Source organism: Calliphora vicina, chromosome 2 (genome assembly GCF_958450345.1).
Source record: "Calliphora vicina chromosome 2, idCalVici1.1, whole genome shotgun sequence".
NCBI lineage: Eukaryota > Metazoa > Arthropoda > Insecta > Diptera > Calliphoridae > Calliphora > Calliphora vicina.
The window spans coordinates 140,353,630-140,380,744 of NC_088781.1; the positions used below are offsets into that span (position 1 = coordinate 140,353,630).

A 27,115-nucleotide genomic window follows, 5' to 3' on the forward strand; every position below is an offset into this window, starting at 1 on the left:
TTCTTTTGACTTACATTTATAGCATATTTATTCGTTTTTATCTTATATTCTTATAATTTTAAGGCAAAATAAATTAATTCATTTATAATTATAATATATAGTTTATAAAATATTGCATAGCAACAAATGACTTAAGATGACACAATTATTAATGAAATATGTTGGCAAACACAACCATACATACATGCATAAAATTGGAATCAACAACAGAAAAGGAATAAAATATTTATATGGTGATGGTTTAATGTAACACTACTTGCTATAAATTATTATTTTTCTTTTTTATCAACTAAAAATATCTTGTATTGCAATGTTTCATTAGAAACATTAATTTGATAAAGTGTTTATTGATTGTACCAGTTGTATTAATTAATTTATTAATTATCATTAGATATTTCAAAGATAAATTCTTATGCAAATTTATTAAAAATGAAAACTTATTTTAAACCATTTCTATTATTATAATATACAAGAGAGGCCTAAATATTATCACATAAATAAAAAATAATTTAAATAAATAATAGTAGATGATATCAATAAATTAATAGAATTTAAAAACTAAAAATAGCTACAAAAATGAAAAAAAAAACCAAGGACAATTGAAAACACAAATAACCAGAGTAAAAATGTCATGAAAAGATTTATAATGGCTTCAATGAATATCATCCTTTAGGATCTACATGCAATAAGAAATACACCTACAAATGAAGAGTATTATAGGGTCGATATTTAACTAAGTAAAGTGGGACTGTTTTACAGCTGTTAATATGTAGTCAGATATTAACTCCGTTAACGAACTAGATAGATAGATTTGCAGCTTTTTTTAAATTTTCTAAAATCTATCTAAAAAGTACGCTAATCAACTGTTATTTGGGCAGGTTCAAGAAATAAAAAAAATTTCGTTTTTAAAAATTCAAACTAAAAATATTTTCTTGAAAAAATCTTGAAATGGCATTGTTTCTCAGCTAAGATAATAACCCAAAGGCTTGGATTTGCCGTTACTGCTTATGATGGCTTTTTGTCCTAAAATTTAAATAAAAAAATATTAAAATATTTACATAAATAATATTGTAAAAAGAAAACTTACCCTCATCATCAGAAGCATCGGAAACACCCATTTCAGCTAGCGCCTTAAATAAAGCTCCCAAATTAGAACGATTATCCAAGTATTCATGATCTATTTTCACCGGTTCACGTGCATGATTTTTAGTTTGTGTATGCCAAACTAATATCTCGGTGCAATTATTGCCCTTCGGTTCGATTTTATCCAAAGTCAAAGCTATACTACGCAAAAAGTAGTCTTCCTCATAGCCAGGCTTAAAAGGCATACTGGCATTCGGATATTCGGACATATAGGCTAAGTTTACAGCAAAACCGGCCATATCAACGGGCCAACGTCGACCCGCTACCCAAGAATCTAAGAAACCAACTACCTTACCCTATAGAAAGAGAAACAATTTAATTAAAAATACATATTGATGTTTAAAAATGTTATATTTATAGAAATTCAGTTTGGAATTAAAAATAAAATTCATTGGTTACAACTCTAGAAATAAAACATCACAAATGTGTGATAGTCCACTTGTTTTTTTTTATTTGTTAAAAGGGGTTAAACAAATTTGACTACCAAAAGAAAGGCTTTCCTCTTTAATTTTGAAATCTTTATAAAACACGGAGAGCTTCAGCTATAAAGAATTATCCAAAGAGCCTTTTAAAAACAAAAAGCGGTAAGATGTTCTAAGTTACGTTCAAAGAAAAGTAAACTTATATTCCTGCAACACCGACATACAATTGGACTTGGAAAATAAAATAACTGATTTCGTCAAAAACTTACTGTCCAGTGATTTTCAGAAAGTACAAACCAGAACTATCTTGGGATACCACCTAATTTGGGGAAGTAAAAGGCGTAAACTAACTGATATCAATGAAGAAATCGGATGTGAAAATATTCAACTCTCAAAAGTCGATATAATTAAAAAATTTTTAACGAAGGGAGAACAAAACGGATTCATAGAAATATTCCAACGCCATCGATTCGGCAGAGCTGCAGCTTGTTACAATCATCTAACCAGCAAACGATTTTACGATTTTATTGAAAAACTAATGAAATAGATCGGGCGACTAAAAGTTAATAAAACTTTGATTTTTTTAAAAAAATTTTAACTAAAGTCACAGTTAAATTTTTTAAAAAAAAATATAATTTCTTTTTGAGATAATTGGTGTTTTGTAATGCATGCCTTGAGGCACTCTTGCGGGAAATTATTTGAAGTAATATGGAAACTGCAAGATTCTTCTGCTCAAAAACAATACAAGCAATGTGTATGTGAAAATACTACAGATACAGTGGTTGACAAAACAATGGAAAATTTAAAATATTTTTTTTAAAATAAAATTTTTTTTTTTTAGTATTTACTTGTATAGTTTTATAAATTAACTGAAAAACAAACAACATAATTAATTATATTCTGAAAAAAGGAACAAAATTAAAAATATTCACAATTTCGCTACTGACAAAACAATGGAAACTTTTAAACTTCTAAAATTAGAAATAAGTACCCGAACATTTAGTCTCAGGGCAAATGAGGCTGGTCTTGGTTGCTATCGTCCTGTGAAAAAAACAACTCATTTCTAAAAAGAACCGTTCTGCTCGTCTACAATTTGCCAGGGATCATTTAAACTGGTCGATACAGAAATGGAATACTGTCCTCTTTTCCGACGAATCCAAATACAATTTAAGAGGCAGTGATAGGAGAACATTTGTAAGACGACCAAAGGGAAAAATATTAGATCCAAAGTACACAAATAAGACTGTAAAGTTTGGCGGTGGCAATATTATGGTATGGGGGTGTTTTTAAGGGCAAGGTATGGGCCCAATTCATATTATAAAAGATACCATGACAGGTATAGGATATAGAACCATATTAAACGATGTTATGTAACCATACGCTGAGGAAAATATGCCCCTAGTTTGGAGATTCCAACACGACAACGACCCGAAACACACCTCTAGGGTTGTAACCGAGTGGTTACAATCCAACGAGGTACGTGTTCGCCATATCTCAATCCCATAAGGACCAAAATTACACCAGGAAGATTTATCGGAGGCGGTTATAAAGGAATGGCAAAATATTTCAAAGGAGACCATTGACTCTTTAATTGGTTCAATGCATCGTCGATGTGTAGCAGTTATAAAAAATAAGGGATACCCAACAAAATATTGAGGTATTATTTGTTAAAATAATACCTAAGTTTCCATTGTTTTGTCAATGCTGTAATAAAGAAATCTTTTAATTTTGTTTTCTCATTTTTAGAATTTAATTAATTATGTCCTTTGTTTTTTGTTAAATTAAGTTAATAAAAGTATACAAATAAAATACTACAAAAATGTTAAAATTTATTAAAAAATTATTTCAGATTTTAGGCCACTAATGAAATATTTGGAAAAGTTTCCATTGTTTTGTCAACCACTGTAGATCAAAAATAGGCCGATTTTGTCAACCAAGCTGGAAGAATTACCGATATATTGATGTATCACGTATGTAAGTTAATTGGGGGCTACGGAAAGTTGATTTGAACATACAGATGGACATGGCTATATCGACTTCGCTATCTATGAATGACGGAATGACAAACTTATATATACCCTTGTCACTCATGGTGAAGGGTTTAAAAACACATTTTTTAACCACATTTTGCAAAAACGCTTCGAGTCATTTCAGCACCAAACTTCATCTTTCAGAGCAATATCAGAAATTATACAAAAGTGTTACGAGACAGTACATAAGCTAGTTTTATATTTATCTCGCTCTTGCTGAACTGCTATTTGTTTATATTTTTGCCTGTGTCTTATATTTAAGACTGTCTTATACTAGATAACTGAGTCTTATACTAGAGAACCGGGTCTTATACTAAATAGCTGTGTCTTACTAAAGACGGTGTCATAGTTTAAAGTCCACAAATCGCCTTAATTTCACAAATTATTTAAAATACTGTTGCAAGTGTTCTTCAAACAATAAATGCATTATGTATAATCAAATGAGAATTAAATTTATGTAAATTACCTTACGAACTACTGGACCACTAATACCGTAACTGGCTATTAAACCCACTGGAAACATGGACACATATTTGGTGTCACGTATTTCGCTAAATAGCTTGAGATCATAAGTGTTGTCATCATCACCAAAATATAACACACCAGTTGTTATATTACGTTGACGCAGCCACTGCATGGCAGCCCTTCTATTTGAAACGCCTCTAGGTTTGGATTTAACATTACGAAAACGCTCGGGCATGGGACTGGTCAGATGGGTAAAGGGAATACCTAAAAATATACAGCAAACATAATAGAAATATTTAATAATTATTCTTAATTTTCTTAACTCTCCTTACAACTTACCAAAACGATTAAGTAAAGTATCTAAATAGGGATTACAGGCATTATAATCATTGGCCACTATCCAATGTATACGTGGCACGTGCAACAGTGTATAGGCTAATCTAGTTAATTCGGGTACTTGTTCTCTGCGGGGGTAAGTGGGTGTAACAAAATAAATTGTGCTTAAATTATCCCATTCCTGTCTAGGTTTATCCTGTATATAGACACGAGCATCAATAAATGACTCTGTGCAGGGTGTGGAGGGTACATCTGTTGTTTGTTTATTATCATATAAATCTGTAAAAATTAAAAGAAATATTGTAGACAAATTAATATTGTAGATTGCCTTAAAGTATGTTATTAAATATACATATTTCCTGGGTACTGCTGCTAGACAAATAAATAATTTTTATTTTATTTTAAAATTAGCTAACATTTATTTAAAGATTACAACAATATAAATATAAACATACTTATTTATGAATGAATGTATGTACATATGTACAATATATACATACATAATGATATGTGTCACCCAGCATAACAATGGCCCAAAAATGTATAAGGAAAATGCAAACATTTTCATTAAACTAAAAAAAAATAATTTAGTTCAATGTCAACGTAATAAAACTGCTATACAATATAAACAACATTTAGCAGCTGCTATTTAAAAATCTTTTTTTCGTTAATGTCTTTTAAATTAGCTTTTAACTTAAATGATTGTTATTCAGAACTTTTGTGGAATTTCCAAAGGTAATTTTTTGTAGTGCTTATCTAAAAGTTTTAGAATTGATTATTAAAAGACACCTATAGAATATTAGTAATCACCTGTAACACATTTATCATTTATACTCATATGAATTGCGTATGACAGTTGGAAAATAGTTTGAGATAAATAAACTAGAAAATCGATTATGGATTTGAAATGTACAGCAATACCTCAATGTGCAAGGTTTGAGTCATATTTGGTCAATTCACAAGGTCTCCTATCAGTCATATTGTCATAATGTCCTAATATTTCCCGACTCGGCGGCTCGGCTTAACCGACTCTTAGGCGTTCGGCGAAGGTCTCTGCTAGTTGGTTACGATAACACAATAAACATGTAATACAGAGTAGTATTATTTAAGGACAGTTTTTGCTTGAAAAGGGTTTCAAACCATTGTGAAATATTAGGACATTATGACAATATGATAGAGACCTTGTCATAATGTCCTAATATTTAACGACTCGGCTGGGCTTAACCGACTCTTAGGCGTTCGGCGCAGAGTAGTATCATTTTAGGACATTTTTTGCTTGACAATGTCTTATACTAAAGACAATGTCTTATACTAAAGACAATGTCTTATACTAAAGACAATGTCTTATACTAAAGACAATGTCTTATACTAAAGACAATGTCTTATACTAAAGACAATGTCTTATACTAAAGACAATGTCTTATACTAAAGACAATGTCTTATACTAAAGACAATGTCTTATACTAAAGACAATGTCTTATACTAAAGACAATGTCTTATACTAAAGACAATGTCTTATACTAAAGACAATGTCTTATACTAAAGACAATGTCTTATACTAAAGACAATGTCTTATACTAAAGACAATGTCTTATACTAAAGACAATGTCTTATACTAAAGACAATGTCTTATACTAAAGACAATGTCTTATACTAAAGACAATGTCTTATACTAAAGACAATGTCTTATACTAAAGACAAGTATTTTATACTGAAGACAGTGTCTTATACTGAATACAGCTGTTATACTGCAGACAGTGTCTTATACTGAAGATAGTATCTTATACTGAAGATAGTATCTTATACTGAAGATAGTATCTTATACTGAATACAATGTCTTATACAAAATACAATGTTTTATACAGAAGACAGTGTCTATTGGAAGCCATGAAAAACATTGTAAATTTGACTCAGTTCTGCTTCTTATAATAAAGACTGGGTTTTGTAAAGCGTGTTTATAAATAAAATTGCCGCACATAGAGTGATAGCAATCCACAACAGACACCAGAAAAATGCACCGTTTGAAACAGTTTACACTCTGATGGCATCATCGGAAATTATTTCTACAAAAATGAAGCCGGAGCTCGGGTTACGGCCAATAGATCTCGTTGCCGCACCATGACCAATAATTGTTATTTGTAACATACGGCCAGCAATGTTCAAAAAAGGGGCCAAGTACAGAATGAACTTCGAATGAACAACCGCGGTGGCCATATTATTTTCAAATGTTAATATTTAAAATTTACTTTATAGTGTTATTTTTACAATTCCAAGTTCTATCGGGCTTTAAAAAGTTTTGTATACAAATTATGTTGCTGTTAATTTGATAAAAACTGATTATCAATAGCAATAATAATCAAAGTGTATCTGATTTGTACAGGCGCGGATCCAGGGGGTAAAAAAGGATTTTCCTCCCCCAAAGCCAAAAAGATTTAATATAAAAAAGAAAAATGTAAAAAAAATTTTAATTAATTATCACCCCCCCAAATGATTGATCTGGATCCGCGCCTGGATTAGCATAAATTATATGTGGCTTACCTAGGGGCATGTTTTCCGTACTCACATGACCAAGACCTTGCAAAAGAAAGATTACATCAAAGATAGTAAAGGGAACAAATAGCAATTCTCATAAAGTAAAGCACAATTTTCATTTCTTAATAGAAATAATTTCTATAACATTTAAGTACATACACACTTAGAACTTTACTTAAGTATTGAAACTATAGACCGCTGGAGACCTATTTCATTGGTCGTTAATAAACTGTTCAATTTCATAGTATAATCCTATTGAAAATAACAAAAGTAAGATTAGTTTTAAATATGAATATTAGGGTGGCCCTTAAAAAAAGTTGTGGATATTCACAAATGAAAATAAAGTTGATTTCAATTTAAGATTACATATCTAAAAATGTTAGCATTTGCATTAGCCCTTGGTGATAAATAACAAATAAGATAATCATAATGTGATTCAATAGAAAAATTGTTATTCTATTTTATAACTGACTTTTTCGCTCAACTTTTGTTCACAAATGGAACAAAATAAATTTCACGATTTCCAATTTTGTTTGGCGAAATTTTTTATGTGAACCAAATTTCTTCCCATATTTTCAACTTAAATTGTACTTCTTATATCTTCTATAAAACGAATTTGATTTGTATTATGGCTCCCTACAAACAGGGCCATCCTAATGTATGTAAACATTTACTTTATTCATTATTATAACTGAATAATTCGTTTCAAGATAAACAAACTGAAAACTATTATTTATATTTTTTTGTTTGTTATCGCAACCATTTTCCGTATGAATCTAAGTGAGAGTTTGTATAAATATATGCTCATTACTGGTATATAGATTAATGGATATTAACTACTTAATATGTAGATAATAGTTTGTTTTTATGTACGATACATTAAATATTAAACTTTTAATACATTAGCGCGTCTTAGTATTTGAACAAAATTTTTATTTATTTTGTGGTGTGAAGTATTTTTTATGAAAATGTAATAATTTACTACTAAACTCAACTCCTGTATAAAATAGTGAAATTGATTAGCTGGTTTTAACTAGAATTTACAGGAAAACGGTGCACCGAGCTGTTGTAATTTAAAATTTTTTTAAAGTCGAATGTTTTTGTGAGTCATTTTAACTTAAATCTGTAAATTTCTTTGCTGTTATCTTTGCTGGTATATTCTTTAAAGGGTCTTTAACTTATACACATTTCAATGGCCTTGATTTAAATTGTTTATATACAACATTTCTGCTTATCTGATCTCTTAGGCCCACGAGTCTTTATTGATATAATTTTTATGACGATCATTTATGAACTTATTTGACAAATATGTATATAAATTAGGTGTGAGAATGATTATTATATTTTATTACTAGTAAAATTGTTTAAAGAATCAAACAATTCTTGATTAGAAATCAAAGTTGTATCTTTTTGTCCATAATATCGTTTGGCGAAAAAAACTTCGGATTAAAAATATTTTTCCCGATTTTGACCCACTGTCGGTCCGAATTTCTATGGCGTTATATACGTCATTGGCTAGCCAGAACAACATGAGAAAACATCACCTGACGATATTATTGTCTCACTAATCGAATTTGTAACAGGAGCTAAGTAGTCGCTGATCGCAGTCATCGTAGATAAAGCTACTGAAGACAACGAGAGAAAAAAAAGCAGTCCTGCAGGAAATATCTTGAGAATATCATGCAACCCTCCCAGTCTAAATGAGATAAAAGAGGCCATCGTAAAATTATGAAGTAATAAGGCAGCTGGCGAAGATGGAATACCAGCCGAAATTCTACTGGCTCACATCGAATCAGCTGATCTTCTACAGCCTCACATTATATCAGTCTGGGATTGTAACGTTTCCGAAAAATGGTGTTTTGAAAGATGCAACAACTGGAGAGGAATAACTCTGATTAACACCATTTACTAGATACTGGCAGTCATAGTACAAATAGAGAACAATCAGGCCAGCATTATAATAGAGCTTAACCCCCATTATCTACCGTTCATAGACTTTAAGAAAGCCTTCGATACCATCAGCCGAACTGGCATATTGAAAGCATTGAATAGGAAAGGAGTACTGTAAAAAATAATTCGATTCATCAGAGCTATGTACGAGCAACAGAACTCTCAGTTCTTCACAAACCAGAATCAGTCAACTATTTCATACTAACGCTGGAGTTAAACAAGGATGCCCTTTATGTTCACCATTCTGATGGATGTTTAAAGAGAACGCCAACTCAAGGATTTGGATTAAAATATTAAATTTTGTTCATTAAAATCTAAATTTTTTGTAGTAAAAATTTTAGTAAACAAATCGAATCTAATTTTTAGTGAAAATCGAGATTTTAGTAAGAAATCAAAATTTTTGTAAAAATCTAGATTGTAGTAGAAATTTGAATTTTTGTTGTAAGAAATAGAGATTTTAGTAAAAGTCAAGCTTTTAGTTTAGTTTTTACTTAACTCTTGTAGTAAAAATCGAGATTTTAGTAAAAAAAAAAATAGATTTTAATAAATAAAATCGAATTTTAAGTAAAAAAAATCGACTTTTTATTGAAAAATCTAGTTTTTAGTGATAAAACTCGTTTTAATTTTCTATGATAAACAGAATTATTAGTTTTTGATTAAAAATCGAGTTTTTTTAAATGTTGGGTTTTAGTGAAAACGAATAGGATTTTTAGAGAAAAAAAGTATTACAAAATTACTTTGTTAAGTAAAAAAAACTGAAATGATGTTGACAAATCGGTGTTTAATAGTTTTTTAATGTTTTTCTACTTCTTCTATTTATTATCAAATGTAAATTATGTAGGTATATAGTAATTGAAATTACTTTCAATGTTTCCTTATTTGTCTTGCCCCCAATTATTATAAACATTGGTAAGAATATTTATTATTAAACCTTTATTAGCTAATTTAAAACCAAGTAATGGTCATATTTTTCTATTAACAAAAGTATGTATCCCCAAAGTAAAATAATGCAGAATGTATGTCAATACAAACCACAAAATATAAATCCCAATAAATCCATTAAAACTATAAATATAGCAGTAAATAATTCCAACATACAAAATAAATACCTAAATTAATGAATGCGTACGTACATACTTATGTAAAAAGAATAAAAAAAAAGCTTTTAAAAATATGCATATTATATATTTACATAAACCAGCTCCATCACCAAATGACACCTTTGTTTTCATTTCCATTTAGTAGTGTGCTTTGTAGTGCAATTTAACATGCAATATTTGTGTAAATGACCGTGCTTAATAATGGAATGTTTCATGGAAATATAATTGTGCTAAGGGAAAATAAAATGCATACACCAGGAATATAGAATCATAATGGGGTATGGAAACGGAATGTTTTTTATTTCGGTTTGTTTTTGATGCACTTGTTTGATAATAAAAACCAGCACATGTTTAGATATGCAATGCGCCTGTGTACCCTTGTTTAACCCAAACTATTTTGGCTTACTCACTTGGCAAGCGTTGCATATCACGTGCACTGCCTTTATTGGCTGCTGGTGATGGTGATAGGGTGCTGAAACCTAATCCAATTATTGAGGAATTAAAATTAAGCAGGGTATCATTAACATTAGGTTCTACAGCACTATGTTTCGCCTTTAATTTGTTTAACATTAAAGGAGCGGCCACAGCTACTAAATTCCACCCCCGGCTTCTTGGTGATGTGCTGTGTGGTAGTTGTAATTTACCTGTGGTAGTAAAGGAATCCGCTCTACCATCATCCGTGTAGTTGGCCACGGCACACCAAACAACATACACGAGCAACATCATCAGCAGCATGACGCACACAAACAATCGCCTACTGTTGGCCGTTTTGGGACATAGTGCCCGCAGTTTGCTACCATGGGCACCGCGTAACACTGAGCTTTGCACTGGTCTACCATTGCCAGTGTCTAGTGGACGATACTGGGCACTTGGCATGATATCACTTTTAATTGATTAACAATTGTTATACGCTTCTAGACGCGTCTTACACCGCGCGTTGCCACACCACCTTTCAGTTGATTGTTAGTTGCCCACTTCAACTTGATGAACTTGTTACAATTAATTCACAACATTTGCACTTGGACTGGCGTATAAATAAACAAATAATCAACCAAACAAATATTAACAATCATACACACTCACTCCTGCAGTTCAATCGATTTTATTTATATTGCTTTTGATTAGTATTTGAAGGGATTTTGAAATTATTATTCTTTTTAAATTGTTATTATTATCTTTTTAAATAAAGTTCAACTTTGTGTTTAAATGTCATTTGTTTAATATTTATGGAAAGACAATTTTAATATCAAATGATACTAGACGCAAATCACACTCGGTCATTCGGTACTTAAATATTTATTTAATTTGTTTTGCACAGTAGATGTTGATAAAAGTAAATATTTGTATTGTTATTGTTTTAATTTCAATATCAGCCCAACTTGTTTAATCATTTTAAAATCTTTGCTACATATTCATTTCGTTTAATTAAATATTTCATAATTTAAGCTTGCGGTCGGTCGCTTTTGTGTAATTTAGTCTATTTACTTTTTTTATAGTATATAAAATGTGCATATATTAATGCAAATATATCGTTATGTATTTGTTTTATTTTACACTAAATCCCGATATTTTTTAACACTTTGCCATAATCGACTAAAAACTGTGCACAATTTTAACTAACTATTTATGTGCTTAGTTTTCACAATAACAACAATGCCGAGAAAGATTGTATAAGGGAGAGAGAGAGAAAGAGAGTGTAACTAAAATTTAATAAAGAGCTAGTCAAGGCGAATTCATACAAGGTGGTATCAGTTCTACAAATACAACAATTGGTCTTAACAAACGTCAAAATACAAAAATGAAAAATTAAACAAATAAGTATTAAAACTTAATGTAGTGTAGATAATTGTATAGTGAGGGCTTTACTTATTTATTTAAAAAATAAATATTTTGTTAATACGATTAGAATATGTAGATATTTAAATATAAAAACTAGCTTTGACAACTGTTAGAACCAAAAAGCGAAAAAAAAAATTATCAGCTGTTTGACTGACTCCACCTTGTATAAATTCGCCTTGGAGCTAGTGCAATGCAAATTGTTGTTGTTTAGACAGTGGTGAATAACGCAAGCCAGCTGATTTTTAAATTCAGGGTTGTTTTCTATGATTAATTAGTAGAGTGTTGCCAGAGGTAACATGATGAAAAATAAATCAGAGGAAATTTAAAGATTTGGAGAAATCTATCTATATTCGTTTTAATTAATTATTTATTCGGAGATCATAAAAACTCATCGATATAGATGGAGTACCATTTATAAGTCGTATGAACTGGTGGAGTACCACACTTGATTTTAATAACTAGATTTAAGCGTTCCAGCTTCCTATATGAAGATATAGGTCGACTAGGGGCTTACTTGAATTGACATGGGATAACCTGACAATTTGTGAGTCGTTATACAAACTTAAAATAATTGAGAAGTTCTGTAAAAGGCTTTACCATTTTACTGTTTTACTTATTTTTCTAGTAAACTGTTTTTATTTGTTTTTTTTTAATCATTTTTGAATCAATATTACATCATAAATAAATATTTGAATAATTGTGATTATAAAAATTAACAGTTTTGCAAATTTGAATATCAAAATTTATTAATTATACATGACATTGGGTTGCCATACCTTTATAAGGTATTGCCACATAAAGAATTCAATACAAATCAAAGCTGGCAACATTTCCTAAACCTAAATCAGTTATAAATCCTGATCACAATAGGTCCTACAGGAAAAAGGACAATAATTTCTCTCACTCTTATGTGCTACCAAATATCAACATTTATTGTGATATTCTTATTTCCCACCAAATATCAATTTTTATATAAAAAATCTAAAATCACTCATAGTTCGTTACTAAGAGGTCCTAGAGGAAAAAGGGCTATAATCTGTGATCACTCTTATTCCCACCAAATATCGATTTTTGTATGAAATATCTAAAATCACTCATAAATCGTTATTAAGAGGTCCTAGAGGAAAAAGGGCAATAATCTGTGATCACTCTTATTTCACACCAAATATCGATTTTTATATGAAAAATCTAAAATCACTCATATATCGCTACTAAGAGGTCCTAGAGGAAAAAGCGCAATAATCTGTGATCACTCTAATCTCCCACCAAATATCGATTTTTTTATGAAAAATCTAAAATCACTCACAGTTCGTTACTAAGAGGTCTAGAGGAAAAAGTTCGATAATCTGTGATCACTCTTATTCCCACCAAATATCGATTTTTCGTTACTGAGAAGTCCTATAGGAAAAATCTAAAATCACTCATAGTTCATTATTGAGAGGTCCTAGAGGAAAAAGGTCGATAATCTGTGATCACTCTTATTTCCCACCAAATATCGATTTTTATATGTAAAATCTAAAATCACTCATAAATCGTTACTAAGAGGTCCTACAGGAAAAAGGACAATAATCTGTGATCACTCTTATTTCCCACCAGATACCGATTTTTCTATGAAAAATCTAAAATCACTCATAGTTCGGTACTAAGAGGTCCTAGAGGAAAAAGGGCAATATTCTGTGATCACTCTTATTTCCACCAAATATCGATTTTTATATGTAAAATCTAAAATCACTCATAGTTCGTTACTAAGAGGTCCTAGAGGAAAAAGGGCAATAATCTGTGATCACTCTTATTTCTCACCAAATATCGATTTTAATATGTAAAATCTAAAATCACTCATAAATCGTTATTAAGAAGCCCTAGAGGAAAAAGGGCAATAATCTGTGATCACTCTTATTTCCCACCAAATATTGATTTTTCTATGAAAAATCTAAAATCACTCATAGTTCATTACTAAGAGGCCATAGAGGAAAAAGGGCAATAATCTGTGATCACTCTTATTTCCCACCAAATATCTATTTTTCTATGAAAAATCTAAAATCACTCATAGTTCGTTACTAAGAGGTCCTAGAGGAAAAAGGGCAATAATCTGTGATCACTCTTATTTCTCACCAAATATCGATTTTTATATGTAAAATCTAAAATCACTCATAGTTCGTTATTGAGAGATCCTAGAGAAAAAAGGGCAATAATCTGTGATCACTCTTATTTCTCACCAAATATTGATTTTTATATGTAAAATCTAAAATCACTCATAAATCGTTATTAAGAGGTCCTAGAGGAAAAAGGGCAATAATCTGTGATCACTCTTATTTCCCACCAAATATGGATTTTTCTATGAAAAATCTAAAATCACTCATAGTTCGTTACTAAGAGGTCCTAGAGGAAAAAGAGCAATATTCTGTGATCACTCTTATTTCTCACCAAATATCGATTTTTGTATGAAATATCTAAAATCACTCATAGTTCGTTACTAAGAGGTCCTAGAGGAAAAAGGTCGATAATCTGTGATCACTCTTATTTCTCACCAAATATCGATTTTTATATGAAAAATCTAAAATCACTCATAGTTCGTTACTGAGAGGTCCCAGAGGAAAAAGGGCAATAATCTGTGATCACTCTAATTTCACAACAAATATCGATTTTTTATATGAAAAATCTAAAATCACTCATAACATCACAATAAGAGGTCCTAGAGGAAAATGGGCAATAATCTGATTACTCTAATTTACCACCAAATATCGATTTTTTATATGAAAAATCTAAAATCACTCATAGTTCGTTACTAAGAGGTCCTAGAGGAAAAAAGCCAATAATCTGTGATCACTCTTATTTCCCACCAAATATCGATTTTTATATGTAAAATCTAAAATCACTCATAAATCGTTACTGAGAGGTTCTAGAGGAAAAAGGGCAATAATCTGTGATCACTCTTATTCCCACCAAATATCGATTTTTCTATGAAAAATCTAAAATCACTCATAGTTCGTTACTGAGAGGTTCTAGAGGAAAAATGGCAATAATCTGTGATCACTCTTATTTCCCACCAAATATCGATTTTTATATGAAAAATCTAAAATCACTCATAGATCGTTACTGAGAGATCCGAGAGGAAAATGGGCAATAATCTGTGATCACCAGGGAAACCGGAAATATGCTCTAAAAAAAGCGTTTTAAGCGCTTTAAATATGCAGTAAAAACTTTAAAATATGCTCTTAAAATTTAAAAAATATGCTCTTATAAAAACAAACTTTTACATAATTTTTAACCAAAAAAAATTGATTTAAATTTTCATATAAAAATCGTTGTCTATTGGATCTGAAAACATTTTTATACATAGAAAATGTTCTTTCGACATCAACTGATGTTACAGGAGCAAATTTAAAAGACAATATTTCTTTAACACTTAGAACGGTTAAGTTTGAATTAGAACTAAAATTTGATATTTAGATGGCGCTTTATTAAAATAGTGCTTATTTCATATTAAAACAAGTAAGAGAGCTATATTCGGCTGTGCCGAATCTTATATACCCTTCACCAAATTATACTTCAAAATAAAAAATTTAAATATTTTTAAGGTGAACAAAAATTTTATTTCGGTTTTTTAATTTTTTGGAAAAAAAATTTTTAGAATTGTTTTTTTAAAATTTTTTTTTTTAAATTTTAATTTTTTTTAAATTTAAAAAAAGGTTTTTTTTTAATTTTTTTTTTTTTGAAAAACCAATTTTGAATTTTAAACAAAGGAAGTAAAAACCTGTAACACAACAGCCAAAAATAAGTAAGACAAAATTTGTTTTTGATAAAGTCAAAATATGCTATTAAACAGTAAAATATGCTCTAAAAATTCAAAAATATGACATAAATATGCTCTTAAAACAAATATATGCAAAAATATGAATTTAAGGGTAAAATATGCAAAAATATGCACTAACAAATCGATGCCAAAATTCTTAAATAGTTCTGAAACGAGTAAATATCTTATCCATGTGCTCATTAGACTCACCAGAAAAAACATGCATTTGCATATTTTGGTTTCCCTGGTGATCACACTTGTTCCCACCAAATATCGATTTTTCTATGAAGAATCTAAAATAACTCATATTTTGTTATTGAGAGGTCCTAGAGGAAAAACGGCAATAATCTGTGATCACTCTTATTTCTCACCAAATATCGATTTTTCTATGAAAAATCTAAAATCACTCATTGTTCGTTACTAAGAGGTCCTAGAGGAAAAACGGCAATAATCTGTGATCACTCTTATTTCCCACCAAATATCGATTTTTCTATGAAAAATCTAAAATCACTCTTAGTTCGTTATTGAGAGGTCCTAGAGGAAAAAGGCAATATTCTGTGATCACTCTTATCTCCCACCAAATATCGATTTTTCTATGAAAAATCTAAAATCACTCATTGTTCGTTAATAAGAGGTCCTAGAGGAAAAAGGGCAATAATCTGTGATCACTCTTATTTCCCACCAAATATCGATTTTTCACTCATAGTTCGTTACTAAGAAGCCCTGAGGAAAAAGGGTAATAATCTGTGATCACTCTTATTTCTCACCAAATATCGATTTTTATATGTAAAATCTAAAATCACTCATAGTTCGTTATTGAGATGTCCTAGAGGAAAAAGTGTAATAATCTGTGATAACTCTTATTTCCCACCAAATATCGATTTTTATATGAAAAATCTAAAATCACTCATAGTTCGTTACTAAGAGGTCGTAGAGGAAAAAGGGTAATAATTTGTGATCACTCTTATTTCTCACCAAATATCGATTTTTATATGTAAAATCTAAAATCACTCATAGTTCGTTAATAAGAGCTCCTAGAGGAAAAAGGGCAATAATCTGTGATCACTCTTATTTCTCACCAAATATCGATTTTTCACTCATAGTTCGTTACTAAGAAGCCCTGAGGAAAAAGGGCAATAATCTGTGTTCACACTTATTCTCACCAAATATCGATATTTCTATGAAAAATCTAAAATCACTCATAGTTCGTTATTGAGATGTCCTAGAGGAAAAAGAGCAATAATCTGTGATCACTCTTATTTCCCACCAAATATCTATTTTTCTATGAAAAATCTAAAATCACTCATAGTTCGTTATTAAGAGGTCCTAGAGGAAAAAGGGCAATAATCTGTGATCACTCTTATTCCCACCAAATATCGATTTTTATATGTAAAATCTAAAATCACTCATAAATCGTTACTAAGAGGTCCTAGAGGAAAAAGGACAATAATCTGTGATCACTCTTATTTCCCACCAAATATCGATTTTTCAAATCACTCATAGTTCGTTATTAAGAGGTCCTAGAGGAAAAAGGGCAATAATCTGTGATCACTCTTATTCCCACCAAATATCGATTTTTATATGTAAAATCTAAAATCACTCATAAATCGTTACTAAGAGGTCCTAGAGGAAAAAGGACAATAATCTGTGATCACTCTTATTTCCCACCAAATATCGATTTTTCACTCATAGTTTGTTACTAAGAGGTCCTAGAGGAAAAAGGGCAATAATCTGTGATCACTCTTATTCTCCCCAAATATCGATTTTTGTATGAAATATCTAAAATCACTCATAGTTCGTTACTAAGAGGTCCTAGAGGAAAAAGGGCAATATTCTGTGATCACTCTTATTTCCCACCAAATAGAGATTTTTTATATGAAAAATCTAAAATCACTCATAGCTCGTTACTGAGAGGTCCTAGAGGAAAAAGGGCAATAATCTGTGATCACTCTTATTTCCCACTAAATATCGATTTTTTATATGAAAAATCTAAAATCACTCATAGCGTTACTAAGAGCTCCTAGAGGAAAAAGAGCAATAATCTCTGATCACTCTTATTTCCCACAAAATAATGCTTTTTCTATGAAAAATCTAAAATTACTCATAAATCGTTATTAAGAGGTCCTAGAGGAAAAAGGGCAATACTCTGTGATTTTTTGTATAAAACATCTAAAATCACTCAGATCGTTAATAAGCGTTTTTTCACCCAAAAATAGTTTTTAATATTTATCTTAAAGTATTCCTTGGTGAATGGTCATACAGATAACTGTTTTTTCATATCATTCTAACTTTTGTTAGAGTTTATACAAATAAAAACCCATTTTCAATAAACTTTGACATTTAATTATTTATTTTAGATTTTTTTTACAAAATATTTTGTTTAAACGAGAAATTTCTACTACAAATGCTAGAAAATTTTGCGATTTTCGATGAATTCTATATTTATTTATTTATTTAATTAGCTATTGTGTTTGTGTGTAGTTTTGTTTAAAAAAATAAAAAGAAAATAATGATAAAGCATTTATTTATGTATGTAGCTTCTACTAAGTTTTTATTTTGAAATATTTAACAACTTTGATGTCTTTTAATTATTTTTTATTATTTAAAGAATGTTTCACAACTGGTTTTCACAATAATATAATGAAATTATTTTAAATAATTAAAACAAAAAAAAATTTAATAAATTACAAATAAATTTAAACAATTTTTAAAGAAAAATTTATAAATGTATAAATATAAAAAAGTAGAAGAAACAAAATTTTAAACAAAATAAAGAAAAAACAAAACTTTAAAGCATATTTATGTATATTGGGCTAATAAAAGTGTATTTATGTTTAATTGTAGGCTGCAGAGTGTTATGCACAACTGTTTGGTTTTATGTATAAATAAATTTATAAAATTTAAATTGTTTTTAAGCCAACTTTTGGATTGTGTTGGTCAATTTGTCGGCATTGGCGCCGGCAAACTCTTCAACCTTTTGCTTGTTCTTGATGAAAATGAAAGTGGGCATGCTGGAGATGTTGTATTCCATGGCAATATCTTCACACTCATCAACATCAACCTAAAATTTAATTAAAAGAAAACAATTTTTAATTGCGAAATTGAGGCTTATGGTTTATTTAAATTTGAATTTGTAAACTAACCTTGATGATGACAATTTTGTCAACATACTCCTTGGAGAGTTCTTCCAATTTGGGAGCAATCATTTTGCAGGGACCACACCAGGTGGCAAAGAAATCAACTACCACCAATTTTTCACCAGCATTTTCGAGTTGTTGATCGAAATCGTTCTGTAAGTATAGACAAAATTTAATAAATTAATAAATGAATTTTTAAAAAAGTAGAATTTATTTAACTTAATTGACAGCAATACGGTCATTGTGCTATTATTAAATTAGTTTATTAATTTATAATAGATTTTACAAACAATATTTGTTATTGTTATTGTGTTTATTACGTAGTTAAAAAATAACTTGTTATTTTTTAAGTTTCATGGGCAAAAGGCCTTAACTACCTTAATTTGTCATTTTAATAGAGTATAAAAGGTAACTAATATGAGTCTTAGAAATAATTATTGATTCGCAAATATTCTGCAAACGGAAAATTAATGGTACATATTATCTTGCTTTCGGGTAGCAATATACATATATAAAGAAAGGGATAATACCGGAAAATATCATTGTTTGATTTATCAATACGTCTGGTGACATAAATCGAGACCCTTGTATTTGTTTGTTCTTATGAGCCACTTTGAAGTTTATACTGAACTTGAATTGAACTAGAACTGAACTAGAACTGAACTAGAACTGAACTAGAACTGAACTAGAACTGAACTAGAACTGAACTAGAACTGAACTAGAACTGAACTAGAACTGAACTAGAACTGAACTAGAACTGAACTAGAACTGAACTAGAACTGAACTAGAACTGAACTAGAACTGAACTAGAACTGAACTAGAACTGAACTAGAACTGAACTAAAACTTTAAACCTGTAAATTTCATTAGTTAGGCATTGTTATTTATAAAACTTATTACAATCAAGGTCTTGCTAGCCTCATTTCACTTGCATTTATTTTCTTCTAACTAATAAATATGTATATTATATTAAATTATTGATTAATAGCTTTCAAGTTATATTAAAGCCCAATAGAGAATTCTCTTAAAATGTCTAAATGTCAGCAATTCAAATAAAATTACATACGTGCATGTTAAACCACACCCTCACCTTTTTTTATTTCCCCCTCAAAATAGGTACAATAATTTTTACCAGTTGAAATGTTATCATGCTATAAAATTTAATCTGCAATTTTATGCTTAAAAAGGTATATTTAGTGAAAGAATATACAAATAATAATATGTAAAAACACATATACATACATACAGTGAGCCTCAAAAGTGAGTAAACACCAGTGAATTCTTTGATTTTTTTAAGATCATAAAAATCATTATATTCCGACTTAAATCTTCTTTTTTCAGAACCGATTCTATTATTCAACTCAATCTCCATCAAATCGAAACTTTTAAATTTTAATCGATGGATAGATTTTAGGATTTTTATTATCTTAAAAAAAATCAAATAATTTTTGGTGTTTACTCACTTTTGACGCTCACTGTACATACATATATAGAAATATAAAGAAATAGGTAAAGGTATATATGTATAGTAGATGTGGTATACATATGTATGTATATAAAGATAGATATATAGAATTGTGGTTATTTGGTAAATAGCACGACTTTTTTAATATTTTGTTATCAGACAAAATCCTAACACCAATATGTTAGATGGTGTGATGGTTGCTTTTCAGTTTCTAATAAAATAAAAGTTTTATACAAATATTTGCCTTGGGGGACTAACAAAAATAGTCCTACAAAAAACTCAAAGGGGTTGGTTGGTTGGTTTAGTGGCTGGTTATTAAAATAGTTTTGCTTATTTTTAATAATGGCTAATTTAGTTTCTAAATAAAGAGTATGTATGTAATTTTTTGTTTCTATAATCATGAATGTGTGTTATTTTCAATACCATAAAATTAGTGTAATGTCATGCCTTACATCTTTTGGTATATACATGCAAATGCTCGAAATAAGGTTAATTATTAGTTTTACATACATGTAATTATCAATAATCTTGCTATCAGAAATCAAAAACCTTGTTACACTGGTTTAACATGGAAACTTGTTAAATATAGGTCATATTTAGCTGTAACAGCGAAAAGGCTTAAACACTAATATATTAGATATTTGTTTAAACAGAAACTAACAAAATTTCATATAAAATCTTTATGATTTTATTGCAAAATTTAGTTAAGCTTAGGTGTTCATTGCTCGTTTGTTTATTTTGAAATAAAAAAAATGTAAACAATCACAAAAATACGTCTGCTGTAAAGTTGCAGGTTGTGCACTTAAGATTTTTAAGAAAAAAGTTGAAATTTTTAGAAATTCAAAACTATGATATTGTTTAAACTATGTCTGCTTTTCTTAAAGCAAGTTTGAGTTTATAGGGGAAAGAGCAAATAACAGGGGTGCATACTTGCTTGTACCGAAAAGTTACTGAAATTCTCTTTGGTATTTCATTCTCATTAAGCATCATATTAGGTTTTGACATACAAATTTCAACACAGACTTGCTGTGTTTCAAGAAAAATTGCAGTGTCTAAAAGCAGACTATGTTTGAGTCCATTTTATTAAGAGTTAATTTAGGTAATATATTTTTAAATTAGTGGTCATTTCTAGCAAGGGCAAGTTATTTTTGGTTTCTGATTTAATCAGTTAAATTTAAATGTTTGCAAAGCCACCACAATTGACCAACTCATTTTTTTTAGTTTTAAACAGAATTTTTTTTATTTATAAACGTAACCAGAACTGATTGTAAAATCCCATTTAAAAAATGCTTTAAAAAACCCATAATGCCACAACAATATTTTTATTATAATTCTGGAATGTTATGGAAATCGTTGGAAAAAGTGATACAAATTAATGCAAATGTATTGTATCAAATTGGAAAGTTTATTCGTTCATCTCAATCGTTTTCGATTTCAACCGAAATAGAACTGAACTAGAACTGAACTAGAAATGAACTAGAAATGAAATAGAACTGAACTAGAACCGAACTAGAAATGAACTAGAATTGAATACATACTTTTTTAATAAATGGTCATTTCTAGCACGGACAAGTTAATTTTGGTTTCTGATTTAAACGTTTGAATTTATATATTTGCAAAACCACCATAATTGTCCAACTCGTGATTCTTTTCTTAGATTTAAACAGAAATTTTATATTTATAAACCTTACCAGAACTGATTGTAAAATCCCATTTAAAATATATGGTATATAAAACCCATAAGCCACCTCAAAAGTTTTATTTTAATTTATTGCATCAAATTGGAATGTCTTATCGCCCATCTCGTTTTTGGTTTCAAAACAATTTGTTTTCAAAGTCGATTTCCATAACATGCCTTATAATTAGAGTTTATGTTGGAAATCGATTTCAAGTATAATTTGTTTAACTACACCATTTCTAATCGCAATTCAGATTTTTCTAATAGGAATACAAAAGATAATTTATGAAATACAATTGGAAATTTAAAAAATTCAATTGGAAATTTCAAATATTAATGAATGTTAATATTTTTGCAATATTTTGTATTTCAATAGAGAAATACCATGTTTTTGTTTTCACATAGTTTTTTCTACTATTACATTCTCACCATTTAGGTTTCTGACAACTGAGTTAGGTCTTTGACGTTCTATGTCTACTCTATGTAGAAAACTATTTATCCTCATATTTCTTTCTGCTATCAATAATTCAGCAGATGTCACTCATTACAATTTCAAATTGCAACAAAATATTTTGCCAATCAAATGAAAAAAAGATAATTTGATTATACTGCTGATATATTATAATTATTATTATTCAAGTGTTTTTAAAAATTACACACTTATAATAAATAGTTTTAGTTGTTTCTTCTATTGCCCTTTTTTGTTTGTAAACAAATAAAGATAATTTTTAACATAACCAAAAAATAAATAGGAGAAATTAGTAACAATAAACGTCAGTTTATTAATTTTAATATTCAAATTAACACAATTGATAAAAAATGTTTGTTGCTCAACACAAAAATAAATAATTTTTTTATTGTTTAGAAAAACCATATTGCCTTTGTATCAAATATTGCATTGCATTGTTGTATTGTTTAAATACAATTTCGTTTTTTTAATACAAATAATTTTTGGCAGTTTTTATTATTATTTTCTGATAAACACTTAAATGATGATTGCATATTTCTAAAAACAATGATTATTTCATGCATGTGTTTAAATCATTTGAAATTTAGCTACAAATAAATATAAGTATAACAAAGAATTTGATTTTTGTTTTTCTTAAACATTTCATGAGTCATTGATTACAAATATGTATATAAGTAGTGTTTGTATGCTAAAAACCCAGGTTTAAATTAAAAGTAACACATGAATTAAATCAATGAAGAAAATGACTAATGTTTAAAATAATAGGAAATAATTTACATAAAAGTTGAGTCAAAATATTAGTAAGATTTATTAATATTACTAACTTTAAAAATATGTGTGGCTTTATTACAATTAAATAAGTATTTTTAAAGGTCATTTCAACACTAATAAAATTAACAGTGATTTGACAATTTCTAAACCGGAATGTTGTTATTCTTTCTCTCTCTCTCTGACTCTCTCTATTTCTTTTAACTTGTTCTTAATATTGGAGAGCAATAAAATATTAGTAACGATAATTAAAAAATGCTTGTACTTAACATTGAAATAATTTATATACAAACTGTTTAAATTAGTGTGTATATATATTTTTTTTAATTACTGAGAAATGAAATACAAATTTCCAATTTTCTTTTATTTTACTAATTTTACTCGAAATGTTTTCCTATTATTTTTCAATTTATTGCGAAATTCAATATAAATTTCATATTTTCTTTTGAAAGCTGTTCTTGGTCAAATGTTAGATTATTTTGAAACTATGTTTGCTATATGTATGAATGAATATTAAACATATTTTTATATCATTAGCAAAATAATATATATGAATTTGAATTGTTTATACTGTTTGTTTGTATGCACAGACGCTGTTCTTATCAAATTGTGCATATTATCTTTAATTGAGGTTAGTAAACCAACCACAATTTTATTGACACAAATAGTAATAATTTCTAGACAATTTATATGGAATTTACATATAGAAAGTAAAAGCAATAATAATTTGAATTTTAAACATAATGTCAGGTTTGGTATTTCAAAGCTAACAGGAATTTAATGGGAGTTAGCTATAAATACAAACATTTTCAAAGTAGAAACTTTAATAGTAAAATATTCAAAATTTTCAAAATTCATTATTCAATTTATAAAATTTCCCTAAAGATAATAAAATTTCAATGTAAATAGAAACATTTTTAAAATGTCTCATAATTTGTTTAAATTTAAAAATTTTATCTGAAAATAGTAAAATTTTCAAAAGTATTAATAGTAACATTTTCCAAATTTCACTTTAAATATAATGATTTTCAAAATTAAATAAATTTGCTATAAATAGCAAAATCTTCAATATTTGCCTAAAAAAAATAGTGAACATTTTACTATTAACTTAATCCCTATATTTATAAACAGTTTTAATTAAGCAAAGGATTATAAATATTTTTTATGGAAATTTAGTTTATAAACCTTTTATAAATCTAAAAATTGTTTATGAATATGGGGGTAAAACTTTTAAAATTTGCTTTTTGCAAAATCTACCTACAATTTTCTCTATGCCTTCCAGATGACCGTCAACAAAATAAGAGGCGTCACAAATGTTGCCATAGAAAACCTTAATTTTTAATAGTTATTGGTTATGTAACTAACGGTAACAAGGTAAAAAACTTGTAAATTTTTACAATAACAACAAATTTTTAATTTCATAAGTGAAAGAAAAAAAACCAAATATGTATGTAGTTTTACTCTAAATTTTTCTCTTAATATTACTGATACAATAGAAATTGAAGAAGTTAAGCTTAAACCCCCTAATTTTCCACCAATAAAGCTTGTCATTTCCTTTATTACAATTGAATATTTTTAAAAATAACGTTTTCTCTAATTTCGCTTCTATATGACTCACCCTGTTACCAAAACAAATAATCTCTTTCTCTCTTCTTCTTTCCCTTATCTTGTTTTTTTTTGTCAATTCATGCTGTCCCTTTTCTTGATTAACAACAATAAATTATCATTAACCAAAGAAACAACTTTCATAATCATTAAGTTAAATTAAAACATAAAAAAAGATAAAATAATAGAAATAATTTTATACCTATGGAAAGTTTAAAATTCTTGAAACAAACACTAATTGTTAATAAACAAAATTATAAAGAAACAAATAATAACCAAACCAAAAACCGAGATTAGAAAACGAATTAGTTTGCGACAATAAAATTTGAACGCAAACCTCTTTAATAGAGATGATATCATGCGGTGTTTTCGCTGCGGTTGCTATTGCTGACTTTAGTGGCTTGTCCGTCCGGCTGTCTTGCAATTACAATCTAATAAATAAAGCCTTGTGAAATTGGCAAACAATAATATTAAAATTATTATACAAAGTATATGTAAGTAAGTATAAAATAATCAAGTAAAAGGCGCTCTAAGCCACACGGAAAATTGATAAAAGTTTGTCAGTAGTTTTTATGACGACAGACAAACTGACAACACACATTGATTACTTAACTTCTTACTTATATTTATTTTCCCACATGTCCCCGTTTAGAGACAAGCAAATCATGTCAAACTATAAAAGGGTCATTTTGAAAAACACGTCATTCTTTTTATACTTTTTCTATTATAGATTTTTGTTCACTTAAACATTTTGTAGCGTAAATTATTCTCATATTAATTTATCAATTTTATTCAACACATTTTTTTGTAGCCACTATAGCTAGTAGAGTTCCCAGTTTTTTCTCAAGTGGATTTATTAGCATGTTGTTGTTTTTGTAGTCGTACATACCTTGCTCTTGACAGCGTAAACCATGTTGTTGTTGTGGATATTAGTTGATGGAATTTAAATGCGTTGAAAATATTTTTCGTTACTGTACCGAGCGGAGTATTTGCGTCCACACGATTTAACTTGTATTTAACTAATGCCGCTAGTTAATACTATTCCTACAAAGTAAAAAAGAAAAGAAAAAACACACACTAATGACCAAGTCGCATTCATACAAGGTGGTGGCATATCTACAAAAACAACAATTAATTGGTCTTACCAAATGTCAAAAAATAGAAATGAAAAATTAAATAAATAAATACTGTATTAAAACATAAAATAATGTGGATAATTGAATAGTGGGGGCTGAACTTATTTATATAAAAAATAAATATTTTTTTCATATTCATCGATAATGTGCTATTGCTACAAGCCTTGACAGTCGATAGAACCAAACAAGCGAAAAAAAGTAATCAGCTGTTCGACTAACTCCACCTTGTATGAATGAATTCGTCTTATTAATGACTTTTCAAATAGCGAAATAGCAGCAAAAGAGAAAATAGAAAAAAATACTAAATAATTAAAAGAGAGGAGTAGTAAAAAATAAACATGACGTGCTAAATAACAGGGTTGTATAGTACCTACATACACTATCAAAATTTGTGAAATAGAAAAAAAAATTTAACAAGCTGAGTAGGTGTTTGGTTATATATAATTTTGTTTTATTTTTAATATTATTATAATTGTTAGAAATTCTAATAAAATATATTTAACATAAATATAGTGGTATTTACTTACATACACCCGACAGTGTTGACATCTCTGTTTGTAATGAGATAATACATATATATCTATCTATCCCAGCGAAATTTTTGGTCAATTTAAAAAAAAGACAAAAAATATAAATAAATAAATAATAATAAATTAATTAAAAAAAGTACTGTCATAAAACAAGGAATTTTTTTAAAGATAAAAAAAACTTTTATCAAACATTTTCAAATTTTAAAAAAAAATAATTAAATTTTCATTAAATAAAAAAAGGTGGTCGGTCGTCATTCTACCAAAAATGTTTTTTTTCCGATCGGGATGATGAAATTTGTTGTCTTGGAAACTAACTAATTTTTTCAACAAGATCGGTCGAGAACACTTTGAGAGTTGGTCAACATTTTTTACATTTTGGCCAAACAAATAAAAAAAAATAACTTAATTTTATTTATTTAGTACGTACTGTTGGCAAAATGTTGTCCGTTATTTTAAGTGTATTTTTTTTCAATCTTTCGAAAAAAAAAAAATAAAATTTTTTTTGGTCCAAAATTAAAAAAAAAATTTTTTGAGATTTTTTAAAAGAAAAAAAACCTGGAGCGAACGAAACCCCTAAAACAACTTCTGTTTTAGAAAAAGAGCCCAAACAAATTTGGCAGCACTTTTTGAGTGATGGCAAAAACGAACAAAATTTTTAAAAATTTGGCAGCACTTTTTTTAGTGATGACACAAAAAACAAAACGAACGAATAATGAAT

General features: G+C 28.6%; 2 protein-coding genes across 4 annotated transcripts; both read right to left on the reverse strand.

Moving 5' to 3' along the window:
* Positions 1-500: 500 nt before the first annotated feature.
* On the reverse strand, positions 501-11,533 carry GlcAT-S (Glucuronyltransferase S). 3 transcript variants are annotated; one of them, XM_065502264.1, is made up of 6 exons: positions 11,062-11,533; positions 10,389-11,002; positions 4,400-4,675; positions 4,062-4,324; positions 1,088-1,439; positions 501-1,023 (listed from the first exon to the last, which is right to left on the reverse strand). In XM_065502264.1, exons 2-6 carry the CDS (start codon positions 10,852-10,854, stop codon positions 962-964), a joined length of 1,419 nt encoding a protein of 472 aa, XP_065358336.1. In that variant the 5' UTR covers positions 10,855-11,002; positions 11,062-11,533; the 3' UTR covers positions 501-961. The 3 variants fall into 3 exon arrangements, with proteins under 3 accessions (XP_065358336.1, XP_065358338.1, XP_065358337.1); XM_065502266.1 differs by lacking the exons at positions 10,389-11,002; positions 11,062-11,533 and adding an exon at positions 10,071-10,176 and having other exon boundaries at positions 519-1,023; XM_065502265.1 differs by lacking the exon at positions 11,062-11,533 and having other exon boundaries at positions 521-1,023; positions 10,623-11,046.
* A 6,597-nt stretch (positions 11,534-18,130) lies between these two features.
* Trx2 (Thioredoxin 2) lies at positions 18,131-25,781 on the reverse strand. Its single transcript, XM_065502268.1, has 3 exons — positions 25,621-25,781; positions 18,754-18,900; positions 18,131-18,671 (listed from the first exon to the last, which is right to left on the reverse strand). The coding sequence occupies exons 1-3, from the start codon at positions 25,642-25,644 to the stop codon at positions 18,522-18,524; spliced, it is 321 nt and encodes a 106-aa protein (XP_065358340.1). The 5' UTR covers positions 25,645-25,781; the 3' UTR covers positions 18,131-18,521.
* Positions 25,782-27,115: the final 1,334 nt, after the last annotated feature.